This window comes from Phasianus colchicus, chromosome 2 (assembly GCF_987193195.1).
Source record: "Phasianus colchicus chromosome 2, bPhaCol1.hap1.1, whole genome shotgun sequence".
Classification (NCBI taxonomy): domain Eukaryota; kingdom Metazoa; phylum Chordata; class Aves; order Galliformes; family Phasianidae; genus Phasianus; species Phasianus colchicus.
Genome location: NC_143437.1, coordinates 12,420,976 through 12,437,709, shown reverse-complemented (window position 1 = coordinate 12,437,709; position 16,734 = coordinate 12,420,976). Strand labels below are relative to the sequence as shown.

Below are 16,734 nucleotides of genomic sequence, written 5' to 3'. Positions count from 1 at the left end.
TTTATTTACCATTACTCACTGAGAGTTAGATCAGCAGCAGAATTAAGCCAGCAATTCTTTCTTCCAACAATTGCATTTTCTCTGTATTTGCACCTCTCCAGCACTGGTGCTGCAGCATGACCTGGCTGCCGTTGCTGAATCTCTATGAGAAACCCCATAATGCAGGAGACTGCTCCCTGCTCAAACTCCTGGTGAGGAGAGACAGGCTTTATATAGAACTCCCTGCACATTATGACACCACATCAGGAGCAACTTATGAAAAATATACTGATGAAACAGGTCACAGAGTCACGTATCTGAATGGCAGAAAGACTGAAGATACCATCCTTGCAAAAGATAAAAGAACAAAAATGTAGGCATAATCACCATATTGCTTAATTTAAAAATGTTATTTAAAATGCCATTAACTAGGTAACTGGTGCTCACAGTCAAAACAGCAATTATGGCCTTGATATTGATGCACATCACAAAGGTTTACTGAGCAGAACAAACATATCCACATAACAGCAGAATGAGTGGAAATGTAGGAGATACTTTGCACTATGAAATACTACATACCAGATCACTGAAATACTTAACGTTACAACGTTATACAGCACTAATAACATTCATGACATTCTAACTCAGAAAATTCCACAGAAAGATTACAATAGGGCAACCAAAAACTGTTTATAAAGTGTTTCAATAAACTAAAAAAAAAAAAAGTTGAAAGCCTTTTTTCCTTCCTATCACACTCTTACATTCCCATTCAAACAGCTGACATTGATTTTTCTCTTTTGTCCATAGTGCCACACAATTCTGCTGGATGGAATCCTGGCTTGCATCACACAGCCCAGTGGATAACATGTCAGGAACACATTAAAGATATGGCAACATAATTCCTCTGTTAATAACTTACTTCTCAAAACAACTATTAGAAATTAAACAATTCCAGGTCTAAAATCCATTACACGATAAAGTAACTTTAGGTCAATTTCTCTTCCTTCTCAGAAAAATACAAATTGAATTAAGAAAACAGAAATGCTTTTATCTGCATCTATTGCTCCTACTATACTTTATTAAGCATCACTAGAAAAAAAAAAAATCTCATGGAGGTGCAGCTTATAAATATATTTTCCCTGTAAGATGAGAAACAAACAGACATTTATCCTGCCAAGACAATGCCAAGCCTAGCTTGCTGTCAAGATTTCCCAACTCCATTACAAGAAAAATCTGTCATGCTCTTTTGTGCTCTACAGAAACGTCTTTGATTACAAAAACCCACTTTAATGCAGTGTAAACCAATTTTAACTTGTTTAAAAGACCCAATTAAGGCTTAATGACATGTTTTTTCCTAGCCTTTCACACTATACATAAGATCAATTAAGAGCAGAGTGAACTTTACAGTGAAAGCAAGTGAAGTAATTCAGGAATTCACACCATTCAGAGAAGACTCATGAAGCCAGATGAAATTCTTTCTGTATGCTTAAGAACTTAGGAGAATCATCAAGCAATTAAAATCTGCTGCCACTACAGTCTTTCATAATAAAATTCCCTTAAATATTTTTTGCAGCTCATCTTTGCCTTCACTATGTAAAATTTACAAGCAAAGCTTAAGTGTATCAGAAGTCTCATGGCAGTTTTCTCCATTAATTAACTACCATAACCTCTAGAAAAATCAGTCAAATGTACAATGAAAAGCATCTTTTCTTTAAGAGAATTGTCATATCAGCAATAAAGAAAAGAAACCATCGTTTTGATGAACTGTGATCTTGCTACCTGAAATCACTCCAATTATAACCATTACACCTGGCTTAACTTTTAGTTACATCAGGTAGATTTTTGCATGACAAATGAGTAAAAAACAGGAAGCTCTTTCAAAGCTATCTCACTAATGAGTCTTCTAAGTAATCTAACCTCCAAATCAGTTGATATACTTCTTCAGTTATACAGCGTAGAATCATTGACTCATAGAATCCTTAGAGTTGAAAGGGACCTTTAAATGTCATCCAGTCCAACCTCCCTGCAATGAACAGGGACACCACAGCTAGATCAGGATGCTCAGAGCCCCAGCCAGCCTCACCTCGAAAGTCTCCAGGGACAGGGTAACAACCACATCTCTGAGCAGCCTGTTCCAGTGCCTCACCACCCTCATCTAACCTAAATCTACCCTCTTGAAGCCATTTCACCTTGTTCTGTCACCACAGACCATGCTGATGAGTCTGTCCCCTCCTTTCCTGTAGCTCCCCTTCCCTAGATATTGAAAGACTGCTCTCAGGTCACCTTAGAGCCTTCTATTCTCGAAGCCGAACAGCCACAGCTCTCTCAGCCTGTCCTTGTAGGAGAGGTATTCCATCCCTTGGATCATTTTTGTGGCCTTCCTCTGGCCATGCTCCAGCAGGTCCAGGTCTCTCCTGTACAGAGGACTACACATCTGGATGCAAAAGCAGAAGTGTTTCCTTTATCTTCATAAAGAATTTTGGTCATATAAGTGATATTACCTTATTTGAAGAATCAAAAATAAGTCAACATAATTAATCTCATCTGTGGCTTTAGAGACATTGTAGAAACTTCAACATGTGTTTTCTTACTATGTACACAAAACACTGGAAAACTTTCTGAAGTCTGTATTTAACTCCCCCCAGAAAAAAGAAATAAAAGGGGAAAAACTAAATGAGGGACTCTACAGCTTTCATGTTGTCAGGCCTGATTCAAATTCTTTTTCATTATCTGTCAGCATTCTATCAACAACCCATTTATTTCCTAACTGAAAAAGAGTGAATCAAAGACACCATCACGCTCACCAACAGCTCTCCACCTTTAGGTCACCATACAAAAGAACAAGCATATGCCCCTTTCAGAGATGCTTAGCTCTGGAGGAAGAGTAGATTATTTTCAAAGGAGAACTGACCATAGCTTTTCAGTAATCAGAAAAATATTGTCACTGTAAAGGAAGATGTTTAAAGTATTTTCTCATGATGTGGAATTTGTACATTAAACTAACTTCTATTGAAAGAACTGTAGCTAATGACTTTGTGAACAACACTTACTAATGAAGGTACCTTACTACTGTCCTTCCTTCTTCACAAGGTAAAGCCAAATAAGCTTGAACATCCATGTCAAGTTCCTTTTTTAAAAAAATTCTGCTGAGTGACATTACTCTTTCATGATCTGTTTCATCCCACATGATATCTACCTTAAAAACAGGAAAGCCACTTGAAGTGGATGTGCTAAAATTAAACATTTTAAGACAGATTTTTTAGAGAAAATTAAATATGCCTTCCATTTAAGAAGCAAGGCAAAGCTGTTACTAATGTACTCCACAACAATACCTAAAACAACCATTTATTAAAATCCATTCAATCACAACTTTAATTTCTTAAAAACAACAAACAAACAAACAAACAAAAAAGCAGGAGTTTTAGCTACATGAGAGAGTGAAGAAATGTCCTTTTGCACTGAAGGGTTCTGTAACATCAGGTCACAGAACACTAAGTCTCCATAGGCAGAATTTTCCTTGTGGCAGCAGATAGTGCTATTGAAGCAGCAGCCACCAACTTCTTCCCTCTCCTCCAGCACAAACTCATTCCTGGAATCATGAGTGGATTGCAACAGGGACAATAAAAGCGTTTGCACAACGGCACCTTGAAGATGAGACACGTCTGACAAATGATCCCGCAGAAATTACTTACTTCTCAACTAATCACTTCTCCAATCTGCTTCATTTCATGGCCAGAAGAATGTTTTGGCTGTCACATGAGACAGAGCAAGAATGAATTGCTACAAGGAGGGGAAGCAACAGTTTAAGCCTGACACCACCACCAAAAAGGCTCCTATTGAACTACGCCCAAACATCCATTTTCAGCAAATTACAAGATTTAATTGTGGACAACAAAGTGAGTTCATGTGCAACTGTAACAGGGGTATAATGAGGTCAAAATGTAGTATTCAATTTGTAACCAAGAAGCTGAATCTTTAAAAAAAATAAAAATAAAAATTGAGCTTATTTATGGAGTTGCAACTTGCAATTGTGTAACACGCTTACATCCTGTAGCATGTTTGACGTCTCTATTTTGAAACGGTGAAGATAAGCAGAAAGGTTTTCCCCACTGTTTTTATCATTTATAACCTGACAATAAAACTAAACAAATTAGAAAAACATTGTTAACATTATGAAAACATTGTAAAGACAGCTTTGATGTTCCATTGCAGCAGATGTGAAGTACTTTGGCTTACACACAGATACATTCACTTCTGAGGCTACATCTTCTGGCTTACCATCACATGTAACGTTATCTGGAACAAATCTTAAAAGGCAGATAAAACATGCTATTATACAAATACAGTGGGAAATTTCATAGTATAAACAGCCTGAGTTATTCACAAATATGGAACGTGCACAAAAGAACGTTACAATATAGAGTCAGAAAGTCTAAAGAGGAAACAAAAGAAATGCACTACATGAGAAACTACTTGAGGTTGCCTGGTTGAGTTTTTTTTGTTTGCTGTGGGGTTGTTTTTGCAAATGTAATACGATGAATATTATTCAACATTAAAATGTAATGAAGTGGAAAATCAGAAAAAGCACTTGGGAATTTCAAACAGCTGTCTGCTGGAGAACGCTATCTTTCTATGGTTAGAAGCACGAAAAGTTACACGTTCATTCAGCATGGAACTTACCTATCATGGTTTCCAAGAGTGCCCATAGCATGGCCTCCAGGAGGCAAAGCCAGCTTCTGTCAGATCTTTGTGTGATTGATTTAGTAACCTCTCCTCTGCTCAGACTGGAAGACTCTTTCATAACAAAAGGAAACATTAGGAACAAAGCACAACTATAATTTTAAATTCTTTCTTTCCCAAACGTGACTTCTGAAATATTAGAGCTTCCAGCTCATTCACAGGGACAAGCACAGTGATTTATTGCAGCTTCAGAACAACAGCAGCTATATTCTTGCCCTGTGGTAAGCAACTCAGGAAAAAAGGAAAAAACCCTACTTCTAGACCCTTGGCTGAGAAAATTCACAGAGCAGTACATAGTTCTGCATTCTCAACCAGCATCTTGTAACTTCACTTTATTTTACCAATAGGTCAGAGATGCAACCAGAATGTTTTCCCTGAGAATGCTTTCCCCATGCAGTGATGCACTCTAACTTTCCATTTCCACATAAAAATACTCCACAAATAAATAAACAAAGCACTATATTCCCAATACCTTGACAAACTCAATGTGTGCTGAATTTATTAAAAAAAATTAATCTCGTTTTGATTGCAAAATATACAGTAAATATTGTTCAGACCATATTATTTTTAAACAGTTTTAAATTAACAGCCTCTCCTCCCCATGGATACATAAGAAAGCTGCCATTAGATTCACTTCGAGTCAACAAAAGAACTACTTTCAAATTCCAAACTGCATTTCTTGTAAATTTTACGAGCTGTTTCAGGAGGGTCACATTTTACACCTGCATAGAAGGATTTCAGTCACTTCAACTGATGCTCCTTCAGTTTTCCTTATAAAGCCTGCAAAAGCAGAAAGCAGCACCACCAAGTGAGCTGGCTTAAACAAGTTTTCATCTGCAAACTGTTTTAATTCAACTCATTAGAAATGTGTGCTGCTGAAACACTCTCCCCATCTTTCATTAAGATTAGATGTTAAACAGCAGGAAACCCTAACTATCTCTCTATTCAGTTTCACTCAAAAGACTAATTCACACAGTTTGAGTAACAGAGGTGGTGGTCAGTGCTTTTTAACAGTATTTTCCACATGAACAGCTATCATACTAGGACTGGAATTATTAAATTTTGGTTGTTTTTTTTTAATTACTAGCAGTGCTCCAATTACTTGAACATGTGATGTAGCAGCGACTCTATCTGACTCTGCCTCCTACAGGCACTGGGAGGTTAGAGTCCCTGCACAGGGCATGCAGATGGCATCTTCACATGCATCTATGCAGGCCATAGAATGTAACATCCAGTATTTCCCATCAAGGTGTCTGAGCCTATTTGGGTGAGCTGACCACCTGCCATCTTAACTCCTGGCAAGGACAATGAAAGAGTGTTTCCATATATGAATAAGGTTGCCTGTTAGCAGCGTGGCACTAACTGCAAGGCTGTAAGATCCTCAAGCTGGATAAAGACAGCATAGTAGTGATAAATAAGAAAGTGATACGGCTGAGGAAGGGCATCAGGACACTAACAGTGGTAGCACAGGTGGTGGTTTTGTCATTGATGGTGACAGCAAAACGCCCCCCAAAAAAGCCAAAAAGAGGTTGATAAGTGAATGGCTCAGTGGAAAGATGGAGACAGATCACAAGGCTGAGGTCCTGGCCTGTGAATTTAAAGGTATGCACACAGGTATCACCCTGTGATATCTGGATTTCCAATAGTTATAACTATTCCAGTTTTGTAAACCAAAGCTTTGAGGCACCTCATTGCACACGATGAAGGTGACTTCAGCACAGACTAAGTTCATCATGCAATTCCCTGATGCACCAGAGAATTTTTCAAGATATTTACGTTTGCTTTAAAAGCATCCAGACTGTTCAAATATAGGGCAGTCCAGGGGGATGCATTATACAAAACTGGCTCCAGTTAGACTGCTAAACATCTGGAAATTCTAGAAAAATATTAAAGCAATACTTCTAAAGTTCCATATAGAGAAGACTTGCAAGCAGAACAAAAGAAAGATAACAAAAGACATGCCTGAAGAAGCCTGGACTATGGTAGTCCTGATGAGCTCAACCTGCCAGGGCTGCTGCTGGTAGCATTCAAGGAATCTCCGCCTGGGAATTCTTGAGCTAAGTTAGGGTTCCTATTGCTTACACAGATAAAAATATTAGGAGTGAACAACTAAGGGCTTTCCTGCATGAATGACAGCTTGTAGAGAAAAATGCTTTATTAAGCTCTCTACGCATTCACACTTTTTTTTTTTTTTTAATGTAACAAGAATTTCAAAGTCTCTTATCAGTAAGAACTTTTTTTTTTTTTAAATCTTTATCATAATGCATATATTACACACATTGACATTGAACCAGGGTCCAAAACATTCCCTGAAAAAGCCATGGGAGACTCCAACAAATGCAGTTCTGTAACGAACAGCTAATCAAGATCTTCACTGAGAACTGGACTTGTATCTCTGATTTGAAGATTAAGTTAACACCTGTCTTTCTCTGTGCTATTCTCTGGAAGATCAGCTCTGGAAGTCCTTATTGTTCTTCCTCTTTCAATCTCTCTTGCTCAAACTCCAAAGGATAAATCCACAAAAATAACAATATGAAAAAAAATTTCAACTCCAGTAGCATTTTGTACACCAATTAAGTAAAATTCTCACTAAGCCTTTTACAATTCACTCATTTTAGAGGAAAATGATAAAGGGATCAACCCCATAAACTTTAGTACCCTCTGAACTCTAAGAAAAAACAAAGGAATAAACAGGCTGATGGTTAAAACCTAGAATGCTTTGGGACAGGTTAACAGGAACCATAACTTAACCCATCTTACAGCCCTCTTCAAAGAGGATGCAACGCAATGGAAAAGTGCAACAGTGACAGCAGAGCTGCAAGGTCCCAGGCTGCAGCAAGTAAAGATTTGCTCAGCTGCGGGCACAGAAATAAAGGAAAGAAACTGCTCAACTTTGGAAAGCCTCAGGTACACAGGGACCCGCAGAGATCCCCTAGCCTCTGCTGCTAACCCTTAGATGAGGCCTGGGAAGGGGCGGATCCCGGCTGCAGCCCTCCCAGTCGCTCAGGCACACTGCACGCACCCGAGCTGCCCTGGGTCGGCCCTGCCTCCCCACCAGGTGCTCCATCACCACTTCAGGCCGGGACTCGGTTTCATCATCCCTTGCACTCTGCACTCAGTAAGGTCAAAAACCCGTTACAAAGAGCACCTTCACAACCCGTTCCACACAAAGGCTTATGGCGACCTGGCAGGAGCGCACGCCTCAGTGTCACCGCACGGCGACTTCTCACACGGAACAACTTCACCTCGTCCCCACGAGGGGCGTCTCCCACCAACGCGTCTCCGCTAGAAGCAGTTCAGCTAATTCATCACCACGCTCCGACCTCGTTCCAACATCCCTTCGCCCCCAGCTGCGCAAGGCTGTTCACCCAACAGCTACACCGCCGTTCACCCCACTTTTCCCACCGCTTTCCACACGGCGGCAGAACGGCGGCTGCGGGCGGCCCGCGCGTGCGCGGAGAGGCGGCGTGGCGGCGGGCGGGAGCATGGCGGCGGCGCGAGCGCTGTGGCGGCCCGTCCTGCCCGCCCTGCCCGTCCCGCGGGGCGGCGGCCGGCTCTGGGCGCAGCCGGGGCGCGCGGCCGCCGCCGCCGCCCCCCCTCCCGGCGGCGCCTCGCCGGGCGCGCGGAGCCCCTTCGACCGGCGGCTGAAGCGGAAGCAGAAGAACTGGGCGGCGCTGCGGCCGCGGCCGGCCGAGTGCGAGTACCTGCGGGACGAGGTGCGGGGCGGCGCGGCGCGGCGCCGGGCCGGGCGGGGCGCGGCGCTGACGGGCGGCTCTCCCTCCCGTAGGTCGGCGGCGGCGTGGCGGACCGAGTGCTCGACATCCCCAGGTACGCGCGGTTCCCCGGAGCGCCGGGCGCGGCGCGTTGCCGCGGCGCCTGACGCCGTCGCGCTTGTCCCGCAGGACGTTCCCTCTGGCTTTGGACCTCGGCTCCGGGAGAGGTCACATCGCTCGGCACCTGAGCCGGGTACGGAGCGCTGAGGTCGTGCCGCCCCGCTGGGCGCCGCCGTGCCGAGCCCGCCGTCGGCCCGCACGCGTTTGACTGGCGTGCTTCTCGTTTCAGGAGGTCATTGAAAAGCTCGTCCGGGTCGATATTGCCGAGAACGTCTTCGTAAGTAGCTTTGCGAGGGCTGGAGCGCTTCGGGCCGTGATGCAGAAACGGTGCTTTTCTGGTGATGCTTTTTGTCCTGCACCCGACCTTAGAAAGGCACCGTGGAGTCTGAAATCCCTACGGTCAGCGTGGTCGCTGATGAGGAGTTCCTGCCTTTCAAAGAAGACACGTTTGATCTTGTTGTGAGCAGCTTGAGGTGTGCGGTGGTCGCTCATTTACGCTTCATTTACATATCTATGTCTATCTCTGTATTTTCACATTGATGTCAGAAAATCAGTGCCTTAAACAGCAGGGATAGGTTAAACATTAGGCAGCAGTTCTTTGCTCAGAGGTTGGTGAGGCCCTGGCAGTGCTGCCCAGAGCTGTGGTGCCCCATCCCTGGAGGCACTCAATGCCAGGTTGGATGGGCCCTGGGCAGCCTGAGGTGGCGGGGTGCAGCCCTGCCCACGGCTGGGGTTGGGGCTGGGTGGGCTTGGAGGTCCCTTCCAATCCATAACATTCTATGAGAACACATGGACTCATCTCTTTGTCCTGTATTTTGACTACTTAATTGATGTGCGGCTTTTAAAGCCCTTAAAAAAGCCAACACAGCAACCTCTTAGCTATGCATATGAACTTATGTCTTCATTCAGTATCACCATGCTTCATCTGAGAGTGTTTCAGAACTTCAGCAGGCTGAGAACTTGTTTGTTAATTTAACACCTGTATGTTTATATTATGTATAACATATATTTTTTTGCCTTCCCCCAAATTTCATTCTGCAATTATTACAAAATGTCCATTTCTGGTATTTCAGTTTACACTGGGTGAATGACCTTCCAAAAGCTTTTAGAGAGGTGAGATTTTTTTTTAATACAACTTTTTACATAAAAAAACAACACTTATCATTACTCACACTCAAAGCTCTGACCACTTCTACCTGATAAATAGCTCGTGTTACACTCAGCTATTTTTTGTAATGTTTCTGTCAGTTTGAGGGGTATCAGTTGATGCTTCTGTTAGCTTGCTGTCTCAATTCAATTTAGGATAAATAACTGCACAACATTTTTGTATAGTATTTCACAGTCACAACAGCTGAGATCATAAGAACTAATGTAAACTGAGGCAGTGCTGTTGATTTTGTTGTCTGTTGCACTTACTAGTTTTCTAAACCAATCTAATCCAGATCTGGCTTAGGGAACTTGTACTCCATGTTTACCTTGGGTATTTGTTTTGAAATACAACTTGAACCAATAGAGGCTTTTTGATTCCTAAGAGAAGTGAATGTATGTTGAGGAGGAAAAACTGCAAGCATGATGGAAGAAATCAGATTTGGGATTATTTAAACTCCTTACTGCAGGTGAAAGCTGCTTTTCAAATTGGCTGCCTTTGGAGCAAGAGCAAGGAATATCTTCTCCTTGTTTGGTTTCCTCCTTTATTTTAAATGTGTCAGTTAGAGCAGTGCTATCCTGCTACCTCTTTGTTCAGATAGGAGTACCCTGTTATGAAATAGGAAAATTAGAGACCCTAGTGTATTACATAGTCTGACAAATATTTTTACCACTGTAAAAATAACTGACATGTTATGATATCCCAAAAAGGGCTGAAAAATGGGGGTCTAGGCCAACGTCTATCTTGAATGCTCATTTTCTGTTTCTGGACCACTGGATTTAAGTAATGGAAACTTTTTTCAAGTGTTTAAATTTCTTACTGATTAATTAAAGGATTTTATTTTTTCCTTTTAGCGTAGGTAAAGGTAGCATGGTTAATACCCAACTGAAAACCAACTGGAAGGGTTTTTGTGTCAAATGAGTAAGCGAGGTAAATTAACTGAGGCTTTTTCTTGTTAGCTTGGGTTATGTAACATGGCTTCTCTTTCTCAGCCAGCAGCTGTTGCCAGTGCTTCACAAAAAAAGGCACTGAATTTGTTGACATCCTTGCTAGGAAAGGGGCATGGTCTTACTAAACAGGAAAGCAGCCTGTCAGTGTGGCACTTGAGTTGCATCCACATCTGGATGCAAAAGCAGAAGTGTTTCCTTTATCTTCATAAAGAATTTTGGTCATATAAGTGATATTACCTTATTTGAAGAATCAAAAATAAGTCAACATAATTAATCTCATCTGTGGCTTTAGAGACATTGTAGAAACTTCAACATGTGTTTTCTTACTATGTACACAAAACACTGGAAAACTTTCTGAAGTCTGTATTTAACTCCCCCCAGAAAAAAGAAATAAAAGGGGAAAAACTAAATGAGGGACTCTACAGCTTTCATGTTGTCAGGCCTGATTCAAATTCTTTTTCATTATCTGTCAGCATTCTATCAACAACCCATTTATTTCCTAACTGAAAAAGAGTGAATCAAAGACACCATCACGCTCACCAACAGCTCTCCACCTTTAGGTCACCATACAAAAGAACAAGCATATGCCCCTTTCAGAGATGCTTAGCTCTGGAGGAAGAGTAGATTATTTTCAAAGGAGAACTGACCATAGCTTTTCAGTAATCAGAAAAATATTGTCACTGTAAAGGAAGATGTTTAAAGTATTTTCTCATGATGTGGAATTTGTACATTAAACTAACTTCTATTGAAAGAACTGTAGCTAATGACTTTGTGAACAACACTTACTAATGAAGGTACCTTACTACTGTCCTTCCTTCTTCACAAGGTAAAGCCAAATAAGCTTGAACATCCATGTCAAGTTCCTTTTTTAAAAAAATTCTGCTGAGTGACATTACTCTTTCATGATCTGTTTCATCCCACATGATATCTACCTTAAAAACAGGAAAGCCACTTGAAGTGGATGTGCTAAAATTAAACATTTTAAGACAGATTTTTTAGAGAAAATTAAATATGCCTTCCATTTAAGAAGCAAGGCAAAGCTGTTACTAATGTACTCCACAACAATACCTAAAACAACCATTTATTAAAATCCATTCAATCACAACTTTAATTTCTTAAAAACAACAAACAAACAAACAAACAAAAAAGCAGGAGTTTTAGCTACATGAGAGAGTGAAGAAATGTCCTTTTGCACTGAAGGGTTCTGTAACATCAGGTCACAGAACACTAAGTCTCCATAGGCAGAATTTTCCTTGTGGCAGCAGATAGTGCTATTGAAGCAGCAGCCACCAACTTCTTCCCTCTCCTCCAGCACAAACTCATTCCTGGAATCATGAGTGGATTGCAACAGGGACAATAAAAGCGTTTGCACAACGGCACCTTGAAGATGAGACACGTCTGACAAATGATCCCGCAGAAATTACTTACTTCTCAACTAATCACTTCTCCAATCTGCTTCATTTCATGGCCAGAAGAATGTTTTGGCTGTCACATGAGACAGAGCAAGAATGAATTGCTACAAGGAGGGGAAGCAACAGTTTAAGCCTGACACCACCTATATTGCTGTTCTTCCTTGATGATAATAAACTGGAACAGCCGTAACAAGAATGGCACTGCTCTGTTGTGCTTGTGGAAGTGCAAAAACCACTATTGGAAATCTGTGTATCTCTTAAGCCATTCATGAAGTACTTTCACTGCCTTCTTCTGAGAAAGTAAAAGTAGTATCTTAAGCTCTACCTTTTTGGAATTAAGTCAGTTGAGGTTTTCATTTTAGGAGCTTCCCTCTAGAAGTAGTTTTACCCAAGATTTCAGCAGTGCATTTCTTGTTTCCAATGAATGTAATTTCCAGGAATTTACTCTTTTTAAGACCAGATGGTCTCTTTTTTGGAAGAGATTATATATCTTGCAACATTACCGAAGATTTTTTGTAGCTCCTTTTGTGGAATAGTGTCAATACTAAAAATGTATTAAAGCCATTGTAATAATTGCTTTAAGTTCATTTAAAAAAAAAAAATCACCCAGGAATTTGATGGGTATTTTCTTGTTCCTTCTGTGTTGTAGATACACCAAGTTCTTAAGCCAGATGGAGTCTTCATTGGTGCAATGTTTGGGGGAGACACTCTGTATGAGCTTCGCTGCTCTTTGCAGCTAGCAGAATTGGAGAGAGAAGGGGGATTTTCTCCTCATGTGTCACCCTTTGTTGCTGTGTCAGATTTGGGACATCTCCTGTCAAGAGCTGGGTTTAACACGCTGACTGTGGTAACTAAATAAAAGAACAAACTTCAGAGCTGCGGGTGTATAACAGATACTATTTCAGGTGCATTAGTAACAGTGCTTCCTTTCTTTTGCATGTAGTGCACTTAGCTGAATAAGTTTCTGAAATAGCCTGGACTGCTCAGTTTTTGGCTGTGCAGTGATTAAAGAAACCAACTGAAATATATCTTTAGCTAGTGGCCCAGTAGAGTCTATATGGGCAAGGGTGTCAGAGTATGTTACATTTAGTTGGAAGAACTTATGATGCCCTTGCTGCTGCTTCTAAAACTCAGAAAAAACTATCAGCACTTTGGTTAAAACTTGATTGTATTTGAGCTGTTAAACAGTTCTTCAGAAATATTGAGTATAGTTTTTGAGTAATATTCTATCTGAGCAGAAGCGGCCAGCACTGAAAGTTAACATAATGCTATGGTCTAAACTTGATATGTTCTAAAATTAAGCCTTTGAATTCTTTTAGGATACTGATGAAATTCAAGTAAACTATCCAGGGTTGTTTGAGGTTATGGAAGACTTGCAAGGCAAGTATACAGAAAATGTTTGTTTCTGAAGTGTATCAGCAGTGCAGATGTGGAAGAGTTAGTATTTGTTTCTTAACTCCAAATAAAGCTTATTGTAGTAGTGGAACATTATTTTTTTCCTGCTATCTAGGAAGTCAGGACAGGGAACTCACCAGCAGATCCCCATCGGCAAGCAAAAGTCAAAGATTTATAATTTGTCTCCTGTGAATTTTCTGCTTCTGTTTTATTCCTGTTCTTTGTGAGCCTCTTCAGCATAAGCTGCTGAAAAATCCTGAAAGGAAGACAGAAGCATACATCCAACATGAGTTTTTCTGTGAGCCTCTCTAAGTAACATGATGCTCAGGACAGTGCTGTGGAGCAAGATTAGGTAAGCCCACAGACTGGAATCTGCAGGAGAACAAAAAAATTGAGGTTCTTAACAATTAGGATAGGGTTATAAATGCAGCTGTCATTGATTACAAAGTAGTTGTTCATATCCAGTCATGGAACAAGTCAAGGATCATCTCCTGAGACGTGGAGTTAATTAGTTAATGAAAATAGAACTTCCATTCCCTGCAGAAATGTTGGGACACAGTAAGTGATTAAAGAGAGTTGTATAACATCAGATGTGGATTAGATCTTCTGGGGTAATTATTTTCATTATTTCCTATTTGGAAAAAAGAAAAAGTGATATCTCTCAATAAACACTTTGCACTGGGTGCTTGAAAGAAGCTATACTGGAGAAACAAAATGCTTGAAGCCTCTGGCTGAAAAGTAATAATCTAAAATCATTCCTAGCAATACAAACAATTCATTGCAAAGCACTGGCATTAAGAGGTTTGGAATCATGAAGGTAAGAATCTTTGCTGCTGTAGATTGTACTCTTACAGTAAGATTCAGAGGATGCTGTAGTTATTTGGTTAGTAAAAATCTGCATGAAACTCATTGTATATGCTGTATCTTCTTTTTCTTAAAGCTGAAACATATTTTTAGGTATGGGAGAAAGTAATTGCTCTTGGAATAGAAAACCTCTGCTACACAGGGATACAATGTTGGCAGCTGCAGCAATATACCAAGGTACATATTTAATAGGTGAGGAGTTAACCCAAATTGACTCTAATGACGTCTTGTCTTTTTCTCTGCCCTCTCTGTAAAAACAAATACTCTTTTAATATATATTATTTTTAACCTTAATTATTGACAATTTGAACTTTGTTAATATATCAGTATGTGATATTATTATTGTCCCAAATCTTTCCCCACAATCCATTATGATGAACGTGCCATGCTTAGTTCTACTGTTTGGGAAACGAATCATTTCCTAACACTGCTGTTGTGTACATTTTCTTTGTCTGGCAGAGATGTATGGCAATAGTGATGGCTCAGTACCTGCCACTTTTCAGATCTTCTACATGATTGGATGGAAATTCCACGAGTCACAGGTAATGTGAAGCTCAACTATTTTTTTGTTTGAAGGTGCATTTTAAATGACTTATGCTTTAAAAGGACTTTTATAAAATATCTTAAGAGATGATCCTTCTGTTTTCTTTTCCTCTTAGGCAAAACCTGCACAGAGAGGTTCTGCGACAGTTTCATTGGGAGATCTGGCAAAAATAGATAAACTTCTTCATCAGAAATAAAAGTGGGTTTTGAGCTCCTATAAAACTTGTCAGTACAGGTATCCTTCACTTACTTTGTTACATTTTGAAGTGATGATCTGTATGCAGCAGGGAATTTTAATGCCTCTGCTACATCAGTTGTGTAAAATGGTGTTCATTTTTTCCCCCTAGAGAAGTGTTTGAGCAGTATGCTAAGTAGTACACACTCTCCCTATTTGATTAAGTTACTGTTCTCAAATTTAATTCCTTTCCCAGTATTTCAGTAGCACAAACTGCTCCAAGTATTATTGGCAAGTCTTGAGTGTATATCACTCTGTATTATCTTCAAACTATTCCTAAAGGATGGTGGGTCATAATAAATAGATTTGTCACTAAGTACTGTTCTTCATATGAACATCAAATTCGGCATCAGCAAATACATACATCAGCAAATACACAGATCTAATATATATGTTTTTTGTTAGTTGGAAGTGATGGGTGAAAATACACTTTCAGCTTTCATTTCAATGTTTAACTTGTATAAAATGAAGTGACTAAGTTCTGTACTGTAAAATAATCTTGAGTTGTTACTTTTCACCTGCAAACAAATTCAGTTACTTTTCCCTCCACTTGCAAAGACAGAAGTCATTATTTCTGTACATAAGTTAAGAGTACTGAGTATCCACATATCAGTATCAGAGAATACTGACACTTAATTCCAGCTTTATCAGAATCTATCACAATTTGAGTAAGTTTGCTGAAAAGAGTAGCAAGCAGAGAAGTCAAGTGGTGCACAGATGGGCTTCACCTTCATTGGAGTCATAGAATCATGAACATTGGAAAAGACCAGTAAGACCATTTAGTGCAACCATCAAACCATCACTATGGAGCTGGTATTTTTTCAGAGTTGCAAGGTACTTTATGCCACTTGTACATCTACTTCTAGAGGCTGAGAGTTGGGGAGTATTATGAATACTCCCATTAATCTGATACGTTAACAAAAACATAGTTTACCAAATAATTTCACTTGATTGTAGTACTGACAGATTGGTGGGAAGAAGAAGTGTGAAAACTAAGTCTATCATTCAAACAACTTTATTGCTCTGTCTAGGTGGTGTATTGACACCAATACAGCTTTTCTCAGCCTGCTGTACGGAGATCATCCAGCAGGTGGAGTTCAATAGGATGGTGTGCACGGTCCAAATAGGAAAGAGGTCAGAAGCCTTCATATTAATATAGTAATGACAGGGTGTGTTTGCAAAACAAGTAGCACAGCACAACTGCTCACCACCCAACCAGCCCAGCCCACCCCTGAGCAGCATCTGCCCTCAGCCAGCTTTCCTCAGCTTTTAAAGTTTCTTCAACACAATGCAACGTACGGGATATCCTTGGGGCCACCTGAGGTCAGCTCATACAGTACCATGTATGCAGACAGTGCAGTACTTCTGCCATCTGCCCTCCAAGTAACAGCGATCACACCCCCATACAACTCCCCACACTTGTAATGCTTACCCATTCCATAGAGTGTCCTCTTTAGTACAGCACCCCCACCATGTAGAGCCCACTACACTCCACATAACAGCTATCACAGCAGTTCTACTCTAAATGCTGCTCACAGGGATGAAAGTGGACACTCACCTAAAATACTCTCAAGCCTCAAGTTACAGTCAGTAACTTCTCATGAACCAGCAGAGATTCTTAGACATTCTTCCTACC

At 40.5% G+C, this 16,734-nt stretch overlaps 1 protein-coding gene and 1 long non-coding RNA gene across 8 annotated transcripts in view; one reads left to right on the top strand and one right to left on the bottom strand.

Annotated features, from left to right (window-relative positions):
* The window catches only part of LOC116232116 (uncharacterized), a 30,956-nt gene extending 22,960 nt beyond the window's left edge, over positions 1 to 7,996 (bottom strand). For 2 of the 4 annotated variants that reach the window (XR_016463936.1, XR_016463937.1), the window contains exons 1-2: positions 7,868 to 7,996; positions 4,660 to 4,773 (exon numbers count right to left, since the gene is read on the bottom strand). This is a non-coding gene — a long non-coding RNA (uncharacterized LOC116232116). Of the gene's footprint in view, positions 1 to 3,524; positions 3,760 to 4,659; positions 4,774 to 6,681; positions 6,791 to 7,867 lie in introns of those variants that run through there. The other 2 variants (XR_016463935.1, XR_016463934.1) reach the window with 2 other exon arrangements.
* A 6-nt stretch (positions 7,997 to 8,002) lies between these two features.
* NDUFAF5 (NADH:ubiquinone oxidoreductase complex assembly factor 5) lies at positions 8,003 to 15,085 on the top strand. 4 transcript variants are annotated; one of them, XM_090134803.1, is made up of 11 exons: positions 8,004 to 8,435; positions 8,507 to 8,547; positions 8,622 to 8,685; positions 8,782 to 8,829; positions 8,922 to 9,025; positions 9,626 to 9,665; positions 12,711 to 12,908; positions 13,381 to 13,441; positions 14,414 to 14,512; positions 14,780 to 14,862; positions 14,980 to 15,085. In XM_090134803.1, exons 1-11 carry the CDS (start codon positions 8,205 to 8,207, stop codon positions 15,058 to 15,060), a joined length of 1,050 nt encoding a protein of 349 aa, XP_089990929.1. In that variant the 5' UTR covers positions 8,004 to 8,204; the 3' UTR covers positions 15,061 to 15,085. The 4 variants fall into 4 exon arrangements, 2 of the variants coding, with proteins under 2 accessions (XP_089990929.1, XP_031454119.1); XM_031598259.2 differs by having other exon boundaries at positions 8,006 to 8,435; positions 14,414 to 14,497; XR_016463933.1 differs by lacking the exons at positions 14,780 to 14,862; positions 14,980 to 15,085 and adding an exon at positions 13,572 to 13,808 and having other exon boundaries at positions 8,003 to 8,435; positions 14,414 to 14,497.
* Positions 15,086 to 16,734: the final 1,649 nt, after the last annotated feature.

Excerpts from the sequence above, each read along its gene's own strand:
- NDUFAF5 (XM_090134803.1), top strand. The coding sequence starts at position 8,205 with ATGGCGGCGGCGCGAGCGCTGTGGCGGCCCGTCCTGCCCGCCCTGCCC. Across the intron at positions 8,830-8,921 it reads ATATTGCCGAGAACGTCTTC|AAAGGCACCGTGGAGTCTGA; the intron begins GTAAGTAGCTTT and ends ACCCGACCTTAG. Across the intron at positions 14,863-14,979 it reads GGAAATTCCACGAGTCACAG|GCAAAACCTGCACAGAGAGG; the intron begins GTAATGTGAAGC and ends TTTTCCTCTTAG.